This window comes from Hippocampus guttulatus, chromosome 1, assembly GCF_054856545.1.
Source record: "Hippocampus guttulatus isolate MCC_2025c chromosome 1, RoL_Hgut_1.0, whole genome shotgun sequence".
Classification (NCBI taxonomy): Eukaryota; Metazoa; Chordata; class Actinopteri; order Syngnathiformes; family Syngnathidae; genus Hippocampus; species Hippocampus guttulatus.
The window spans coordinates 32,613,446-32,623,501 of NC_141261.1; the positions used below are offsets into that span (position 1 = coordinate 32,613,446).

At 42.7% G+C, this 10,056-nt stretch overlaps 1 protein-coding gene across 2 annotated transcripts; it reads left to right on the plus strand.

The window, feature by feature from the left end:
- The first annotated feature begins 273 nt into the window (after positions 1-273).
- On the plus strand, positions 274-9,874 carry ppardb (peroxisome proliferator-activated receptor delta b). 2 transcript variants are annotated; one of them, XM_086126446.1, is made up of 8 exons: positions 274-673; positions 2,201-2,549; positions 2,634-2,788; positions 2,869-3,007; positions 7,622-7,824; positions 7,954-8,160; positions 8,249-8,492; positions 8,560-9,874. In XM_086126446.1, exons 2-8 carry the CDS (start codon positions 2,264-2,266, stop codon positions 8,805-8,807), a joined length of 1,482 nt encoding a protein of 493 aa, XP_085982572.1. In that variant the 5' UTR covers positions 274-673; positions 2,201-2,263; the 3' UTR covers positions 8,808-9,874. The 2 variants fall into 2 exon arrangements, with proteins under 2 accessions (XP_085982572.1, XP_085982583.1); XM_086126457.1 differs by having other exon boundaries at positions 2,637-2,788.
- The last annotated feature ends 182 nt before the right edge of the window (positions 9,875-10,056 follow it).

A 10,056-nucleotide genomic window follows, 5' to 3' on the forward strand; every position in this document is an offset into this window, starting at 1 on the left:
TGTTAAATTGCTCCATGTACAGCACTTTGTATGCAGCGATGGCTGTTTGAAAGTGCTCTATAAATACTGTTGACTTGACTTGACTTAATCACATTTGTTTTCTGTACTATTTAATTGTATTTATTTATTCAGCACTTCTACTTCTTCACTTCTTCAGTCGTTGAACTACTTTTGCTGCTTTTGTTTTATCATTATGAGATTGTGACAAGTAGGTTTGTTGTTGTTTGAGGAGAGCAATGTCCTGGCACGTGACGTCACGTGGTGGGTGGTACTTAGACGTGAGTGGGTAAAGCTTCGCAAAGCTGGGGACAAGAAGGAGACAGTTGTTGGGGGATTATCACCAAACTTGGGTTGAGGCACACCGCTGATATGGTTGCACGTCAAAGTGTCTCCTTTCGGACTCCCCGTGTCGGGCGGGTCAACATGGACGCTTTCCTAATGACGAAAGAAGGCCCGAGTCATTGTTGAGTTTTGCGCTAGCCGTTTGACGTTAGCTCGCGCGGCTAGTAACTCCTGCTGCTGGCGGCTTCAAACAACTTGTCAACAGCCAAGGCGATCGATAGCTTATCCCAGGCACAAATCGGAAGTGTTTTCGACACGCACCCACTGTACAGCCCTGCCGCGGTCTGTCGCTGTGCCGACGGCCATCGAATCAGCAGCACTTTAGAGAGAGGTAAGTGGTGTTGGCAAGTCGGCGTTTAAAGGCACCCACGGGAATGTGGGTCAGCCACGCTAACGCAGTGGTGCCTACTGCCTATCAAGGTTAGAAGCTAAGTAGCTAAGTTAGCATGTCGTGTTGAAGTCTTCAACGGTCCCCTAAGCCCCACCTAAAGTACACTGCTGGTGTACTTTATAAAATTGACTGCTCAAATACTGGAAACGTTTTACTAACCTATCGATTCTCGTAACGTATAGAAATTCCGATAACTGATATTGCCTCCAGTCGGTCGCGGGCGAGTGCAATTGTAAGGAAACACATTTCCACCACGTATTATCACGTTTGTCTTATAAGCAACTGGAACGGTCCAGTGGTCTTGCGTTAAGGTTTTATCGTGAAGAAGAGGTGAAGCTACGTCACGTTACGTTGGTTTAATCCACTAGGTGGCCGTGGAGCAGCCACCCCGCATCCCCCACTCAAAAGACCCCAAACCCACCCTCCCTCTGGCTGCAGCGAGCAACACAGCTCACAGCAGTGTGTACACAGTGCATACACCATGCCCCCTTGTACACGGTACACCCTTGTTCATGAAAGCCAAGCAAACAACAATGCAGATGGCTCCAGACAAACGTCAACTAGGTTTGAAGATAGCAGAGAACACAGTGAACTTCCCACTCACGATTCATCCCGTTCCTGTGTTTTTCTTGCTGATCTGGACTTTTGTTTGCATACCAGTATTGCTTGTTTAAAATGAATTAAACTCATGCAATTACATTTCTTATGACTGTCGTATCAAAAAATACAAATCAAAATGCAAAGCTATACTCTACTCATAAGACGGGTCCAACTGACGAGTCAAAATAATAATAATTGGGTGGAGTTTTGCCGATTAAACACAGACATATTCTTTATTTCTCATGGACACAATGCCTGAATAGCACAACTTAGTTTTGGGGATGGAATGGTTAGATTGTGTTTCCATCCATTTCAGTGGGAAACACCTCAATTTCTCAAAGTTTCTGGTTGTAAATGGGCTCACGGAACCAATTCGATTTGTATCTTGAGATTCCACTGTGTGTGTGCGTGTGTATCTAGCTATCTAGCTTTATACAAATGTAAATTCTTCAAAAAAAACGCTAATAATCATTCACGGTATGTTTCCCACAGAAAACGGGGCAAAATGGGTGGCGGAAGTCGGGGGGGAAATAGAAAATGGCCAAAGTATGAAAAAAAAAGCCTTGTGAATATGAGCGTCTGCAGGTATAAGCAAGGGTTGGCTGCTGTTTTTAGTTGTAATATCACTATTGAACACACTGGCATACATTGCTTCAGTCCTACAATGCCCTATTCTATGTGAGTAGGCTAGGCCTAATAGTTTACATCTATTGCAGTGTAGGAAAATTAGTTCTGCAATGAAAAGGGAAAAAAAGTAATCAGGCAGTACAGTGATATTGCTGTTTGGATTGCTACAGTCATATAGAGGTGCATTGTTCTCCTTGAAGTGAACAGAGATCTGCATGTCACCCACAATCGTTTTCTCAGCTCGTGGGCCAGAATGGCAACGTGACAGGAGAGAGGCCAGCCGAGCGCGCCTCAAAAAAAATCATGGAGGGCTTACAACACCCTGCTCCCGAGCAGCAGAACAGGGTCAACGGCGACCGCCTGCCAAGTTCTCCTGAGGATGTGGCTGATGTTAAGTGGCCTACGCCCCAGGGCTCAGATAGCAGCAGAGGTGCGAGTGCGTCGGAACATGTGGATCTGGATCAGCCCGAGAGCGACGTCGAGGTCAAGGAGGAACTGCAGGATGTGTCCAGTCAACAAGGCAAGCGGGAGAGAAGAGAGAGTGCAGATGAGGAAAACAATCACAGCAGTGCAGCATCAAGCTACACCGGTGAGACCCCCTCTCCCCTCCAGCTCTTGTTACGTTTTGAGTGGATATGCAGAGCCGTACTATTTATTGATGTTTTTCCCAAAGCAGACCTTTCCCACACGCCGTCACCATCGCTGTCTGAGCAGCTGCGTCTGGGCCGTGAGGACAGCACGACCTCCGGTATCAGTGTGGAGTGTAAGGTGTGTGGGGACAAGGCGTCAGGCTTCCACTACGGCGTACATGCCTGTGAGGGTTGTAAGGTAATGCCACCTGTGTGTGTCTGCCTTTCAAGAACACCAAGCACTCTGGTGTGAGTTTCTTGTGTTCTTTCCCACCCCAGGGCTTTTTCAGACGAACTGTGCGCATGAAATTGGAATATGAGCGCTGCGAGCGTTCCTGCAAAATTCAGAAGAAGAATCGCAACAAGTGCCAATATTGTCGTTTCCAGAAGTGCCTTTCTTTGGGAATGTCTCATGATGGTGAGTGAGAATGACATTTTACTTGATGGGTTAGGATAGACACTGTAGATAATCAGGGATGAGATTTTTCCACTTTTTGGCGGGATTCCGCTTTTTTCCAGTCAAAATGGACCTTTTTAATATTGTTCCAAATCCATTGAGAAAATTTTAGGGGGGCTATGGTGTTATTTCTGGGCTGCCGGACTTACTTGTCTTCGGCAGACTTGGGACTCGTAATGTTTACAAATAAAGTTTGCAAGCATCCATTTTGAATAAGGTTTTTTCTCGCGATGCGTTAGTTTGTAGTTACTTCGTATATGGGCTAAAACCAATGTCTTACTTGTTGTGATTGGTCGCTATGTCGGCAAATGCAGAATCGCAACCAATCCGTGTTCGCCTTCCTAAACCCCTTTCTCGCGAATTCTGAATGGTTTTGCACAAGGGATGTAGTGTATTGAAATTACTCGTGTATGTAGTCTGTATAAAACAAATGCCGAATGTTATCGAGACTTGTGACGAAGCTAAAGTGTGTCGGATAGATGCGGATCTGAAAACCAAGTTTCGATGGGACTGATTGGATAGAAAGCTGACGGTGTCCCCAGTAGGAACCAGTAAAGAGCAACCGTTGTCTGTGCTTGTGTCGGATTTCGTGAAAAAGCTCGATGTCACTGGTAAAGCTCTGTGTACAGTATGTGACGATGTCATTATACGCAAAATACCTTCTATAATAATAATAATAATAATACATTTTATTTATAAGTGCCTTTCAAGACACCCAAGGACACTTTACAATCATGAACAAAAACAATAAACCCATGTATAGTAAACAGTTTGGGACTTCACTATCAATGTATGAGGTAAGAATCAACAGCTTTTTATCACATTTACACAACATTTTATAAATACAAGTCATGAACAAATCTTAAATATGGCAGGGAATGTGTTTCCTTTTTTAGTTTTGATTTGGAGCAGCAAATTTGAAGTTACATGTTGGTGCTCACCAGGAACGCATAAGCAAAAACTTATGTATGTACTCCAAATAAACTTCTACTTGAGTATGAAGTGTCAATTTTATATGCAACTAGAGGATGGTATTTCAACAAAAATTATAAAATTATGTTGATAAAATTAATGGTGTTAAGGCTTTATAATCTCAAAAACCCATTAGCTTCCGGGGGCTTTGCCCCCTCTGCCTCTGAACCCCACTTAAAAAGCGATGATTTCTGATCTCGTTAAATGCAACCAGTCTGGAACAAGCTTGCTTGTCACCAAATAATTTACACATGTTAAACTTCTATTTTAAGGTGCATTGTTTGGATGCATCTCAATTGCGAACCTTTTCTGTTGCTCTCAACTTTTACGCCGTTCAGTGAGGTGGCTTTATATCAGTAAACAGACTGGGGCAATTTTAGAAGTATCTTTGAGCTTAGCCTGTTTAAATATGGTTTGTGTCCCGTTGTTGCTCCAAGCAATTTACATTGTGCTGCAGTGCGGAGGGACGTCTGCACAGACAGACATACCTCGGTGTGCGTGCGTGCGTAGGGCTTACTGCCACTCCGTCCCCAACTTGAAAAACATAACATTTTGTCATACAAAATGTAGCTATTACTGCTCCATTTGACAAGATATTTATAGCTTTGGCTTATTTGGTCACTTTGTGACCTATAACATTTCAGAAAATCCCTGGTATGAATAAAGTCCAATTAACAAGACAATGGCCAAAAAAAAAAAACATTACGGCAAATACTAGGGATGCAACTACAGTATTGCCCAATAATTATTTGGATGATCTTGCGAATCGTGTCATCATATCGCCGACTTGTATGCAGCGATGGCTGTTTGAAAGTGCTCTATAAATACTGTTGACTTGACTTGACTTTATTGAAAAAAGCTCAGATTCAAAAATAAATAAACCTCCCAGAATGAAGGTGAAAATCCAATCCAATGAGGCCGTACTTTGCCGTCAGTCTGTTTGGGTGGACAAATCAGGTGCCCTTTTCAACTTATTATGGGCTGTCGTAAACTCTTAGACAAACTGTCGCTTGTGACAAACATAGCTTTGATCGTGTCGGGTTTATTCACTGTTTTAGAGGAAGACATTTCACGTGCTATTTGCATTAAGTGTTCTGCAAACATTCCACGAGGGGAAAAAAAACTAAAGGATATTCAACTCCACAAATCTTGTCAGCGGCGGAAACTTCATTGGTACAGCGGCGTTTTCAAAGCCTACAAAAACACCCGTGCTGCCTGAAAGCCTGCCACAAAGAAACCTCATTGCCCGCTGCATTTGAAAAGTGCAAATATTTCAACAGATGACCCGAGGGCGAAAGCGATTACATCAAGGAAATGGACATTTGCCCACCATCGTTGATGACACTGGCTTTTGTCAGCGAACAAACCACTACAGTTAGTAATGTGTTGGATGCAGGGCTCAGTTGTGTACTTATTGTATTTATTTATTTATTTTACTATGCACATTTTCAGCTTGCAGTACATGTTAACGCACTTCATGAAACCTTGCCCATGGGTGTGTGGAGTCCTAGAAGTTTTTATTTTTTTAATTTTGTATCTCCGATGTGCAGGTGTCAAACTCAAGGCCCAGGGACCAGATCTGGCCCGCCACATCATTTGATGTGGCCCGCGGAAGCAAATCAAACATGTCGACTTTTATGATGCATACATTTTTTACAAAAATGTCAAATATGTAAAAGAGCTATTGTACGTTTTCTTGTTTCCAAACCCCTCATTACAATAACTTAAACTATATTTGAACAAACCATAATTCTTGACTTCCTTTTTGGTTTCACAGTCATGACGGCCCGCAACAAAAATGAGTTTGACACCCCTGCAGTAGAATGACACGGAGTAGTTATTTCAGTAAAAGAATTCCGAGAAGGTGATGAAAGCTGCTGTACGATTTCACACAGCCTCATGTTCAATAACATGCTCCACAACTTCACTCTGAGCGGCCCCTTTAATTTTAAACCCCTAAAAAAAATCTTCAGAAAATACCGAAAGAGTGTCATTTTATGTATTCTACGAAACAGGGTTATAAAGAATGGAGGGAAAAAAAATCCTCGAAAAACTGGGAAAACCCAAAATATTGAAAAAACCGAGAGAAAAAAATCGGAATTTGCAAATTTTCAGGTGCTGACTGCAAATATGCATTGACTGAAGTTTTAAGGAGAGTGGATTTTCTTTTATACAAGCATTGAGAAATATATTATGAAAAATGTGCCGATGCACATATTTAGAGCTAGGCCAATGTGGGGTTTTTTTCAGGGCAAACACTGATTATTTGTAGTCAAGGAGGCCAAAAACCAGTAAAACTGAATTATTTTATTTCTTTGTTTTTACGTCAAGTCAAATTCTTTAATTTGTTGAAATTTCATTCAGCGTATGTTTATTTACAACTTTTCAGATTCGCAAAATGTTGACAATTTTGTTTTTTCAATCTTAGACAATCAATATCTTTGTTTGGAAACTCGACAAAAAAGTTCATGGAGCCCTCAGCATCATCAGCACGTCTTAAAAAGTTAAATGAAAAGTAAAGTAACCCCATAGTTTCTACATGAAATAAGGTTTTTAAAAATTCAAAATAACAGATGTTAAACTCTAACTTTTTTCTAACAAACAAAAGGTGCAGAGTTCCCAGCATCAGCAGCATCTCTTATCAAGCTAACTGAACATTTAAATAAATAGTTCCCGGAAGTTAACACGGTTTTAAATGGATCTCTTATTGGTTGTCAGATTTTTAAAAAGGCAGATGCTGATATTCATCAAAATGCTGAATATCGCCACAGACAATCAGACCGACAGATAATCAATCGCTCTACCCCTAATTTAAAATGGCATTTTTGTCCTACATTTGGTCAGGAAATGCATGATCCCGTGTGGCCCCCAAATCGCACTGGTGAAAAATTGGGGCTCCTTCCAGCATTTAAGTTGCCTGTTCCTGGTCTACGTATATCTATACTAGGGCTGCAGCTATCGAGTATTTTGCTATTCGAATATCCTACTGAAAATTTGAGTTGAATAATCAGGTATTCAGACAATTTTTAGTGAAAGATGCAATAGGGCTGAACTTTATCCATTTATCGACAATTTGTCTCACCGTGGACTGATGGACATCAAGGCTTTTTAGAGATACTTTTGTAACCCTTCCCAGCTTTATGCATGTCAACAATCCTTAATCGCAGGTCTTCTGAGAGCTGTTTTGAGCAAGGCGTGGTGTACATCAGACAATGCATCTTGAAAAGAGCAAACTCTTAACTGGTGTGTGTTTTATAGGGCAGGGCAGCTTTACCCAACACCTTCAATCTCAACTCATTGATTGGACTCCAGGTTGCTGACTTCTGACTCCAATTAACTCATTAGCCTACGGGTTCACATCCTTTTTCCACCCCGCACTGTGAATGTTTACATGGTGTTCAATAAAAAAAACAACAACACGGCAACATTTTCCTGTGTGGCATTAGTTCAAGCAGACTGTTTGTCTATCGTTGTGACTTAGATGAAGATCAGAACAGATTTTATGACCCGGTTTATGATGAAATCCAAGTCATTCTATTATTCAAATAGAAATGTGAAAACATATCAGAATGTTAAAAAAAAAGTGTCTTTCTGTTTGCACAGCAATCAGATATGGTCGTATGCCTGAGGCAGAGAGGAAGAAACTGGTGGCGGGTCTGCTTGCAGAGGAGTTAAACCTCGGCAAACCGGGAGGCTCCGACTTGAAGACGTTGGCCAAGCAAGTCAACACAGCCTACTTGAAGAATCTCAGTATGACCAAGAAAAGGGCCCGCAGTATCCTGACGGGAAAGACCAGCAGCACCTCAGTAATACTCCGATTTTTCTAACTATTGATCAGAAAGTGTTATCGCGCAGTTCCTTCCAAACTGCAATTTTTAGGGCGGCGGATCACAAAGATTTATGATACGTCTCTTTCTCTCTCGTCTCGGCATTAGCCATTTGTGATCTATGATGTGGACACGCTCTGGAAGGCCGAAAGCGGTTTAGTGTGGAGCCAGTTGCTCCCAGGAGCTCCCCTGACTAAGGAGATTGGGGTGCACGTGTTCTACCGCTGCCAGTGCACCACGGTAGAGACGGTGCGGGAGCTCACCGAGTTTGCCAAGAGCATTCCGGGGTTTGTCGACCTCTTCCTCAACGATCAGGTCAGTCGCTTCTTCGCGCTACGGCGACTGGCGAGGTGAAGCCGTGGGGAGGACATCATCGGTGTGCCATTTGCGTCTGTTGCTGCAGGTGACGTTGCTGAAGTACGGCGTGCATGAGGCTATTTTTGCGATGTTGCCATCTCTCATGAACAAAGATGGACTCCTGGTGGCCAACGGTAAAGGCTTTGTGACCAGGGAGTTTTTGCGCAGCCTAAGAAAACCTTTCAGTGAGATCATGGAACCCAAGTTTGAATTTGCCGTCAAGTTCAACGCTCTGGAGCTGGATGACAGCGACCTGGCCCTCTTTGTAGCCGCCATCATCCTGTGCGGAGGTGCGAGGAAAACATCTCGGTGCTCCATGTGCTTGCTCAACTGTGACTGACGCTCATGTCTCTCCAGATCGCCCCGGCTTGATAAATGTGAAGCAGGTGGAGCAGAGCCAGGATAACATCCTGCAGGCCCTGGACCTCCACCTGCAGGCGAACCACTCGGACTCAGTCTACCTCTTCCCCAAATTGCTACAGAAAATGGCCGACCTCCGCCAGCTAGTCACGGAGAATGCTCAGCTTGTGCAGAAGATCAAAAAGACAGAGTCGGAGACATCGCTGCACCCGCTTCTGCAGGAGATCTACAAAGACATGTATTAAACTGCTCCGAGCAGTACTGTTACAGACGGAATACACAATTAGAACAATAAACCGTGTTCAGTTAAACACTGCTCCAAGTGAGGTCACGGCTGTGCCCAAGCACACAAATTGTCATGTGCGCATGCGGAATAGGTCACATAACGCTGAGTTTTCTTACCAAAGCTCCTCCCTGCTTTCCAGGGGAAACATTGTACGTTACATATACATAGATTTGCGCGGTGCTGTGGAGAAGAGCCGTCGGTGTGGGCATGGCGCATTCAAGCGTCTTTGGGTGGAGGGATTGGACGAAGCTGATTGCTTTTTGTTTACATCCTTCAGTCAGTGACCTCCAACTTTACCGTTTGGCCTTGTTGACCTCACTTGGCGCAGGTGCCTGTGCAATAGCATATCCAGTAGTCGCTGTGGACAGCCAAGCCATCTAGCCATATGCAATACACATCTGACCTGCACAAGTACAAGGGACACATCCTGTTTTTAGATCGACACATTATTTTGAAGTTTTTTCCTCTCCCTTGTAATTATGTCTAATTATTTGTAATTGTTGATTATATTTGTCAAACATGAACTTCATCACATCATCGGATGTACTTGACTGTATTTGTTGCTTCTTACCTTCCTGCTTGGTTTGTGAGAAATATCAACTTTACACGTTTCCTTTCATACAGTGACATGCACATATGAAATCAGTACAGTAGGCCAATATGCACATAACTTGTACAATTTTTTTTTAGACCCCACCCCTTTATATTTTTTTTTTGCAAGTGTTTTTTTCTTTTAGTCCGCCCTCATTTATCTATTCTACCTCTATTGTATGACAATATTCTGCTGTCATGTTACAGCATATGCCACTTTTGCCTTAATTTTTTTGTAAATGGGTACAATGTATTTCAGTAGTGGTCAAGCAAGCAAAAAGAAATGTGATTGAAATGTCAAAAAAAGTGCACTGGAAGTAATTGTGGTCTACCTCTAAAATGTGCCAAATACTTCATGTTCACCCAATGACTTGAAATGATCGGAATATGTTAACCAGAGAAATGACATCTCTTTCATAAACTACTAGAACTGTTTTCCACTCGTGCATAATTATTTTTTTAGTGGTGAGTGCTGATGATGACTATTTTTAGAGATAAAAGTTAGTAATACACAGTGCACAGTTGAGATTGAGAACAGTGACGATCAAGGGTCGACGTCACGTTTCTATTGGCTCGTCACTTCCTTAATTGGCGAATAAACACCAGTTGCACTCTTA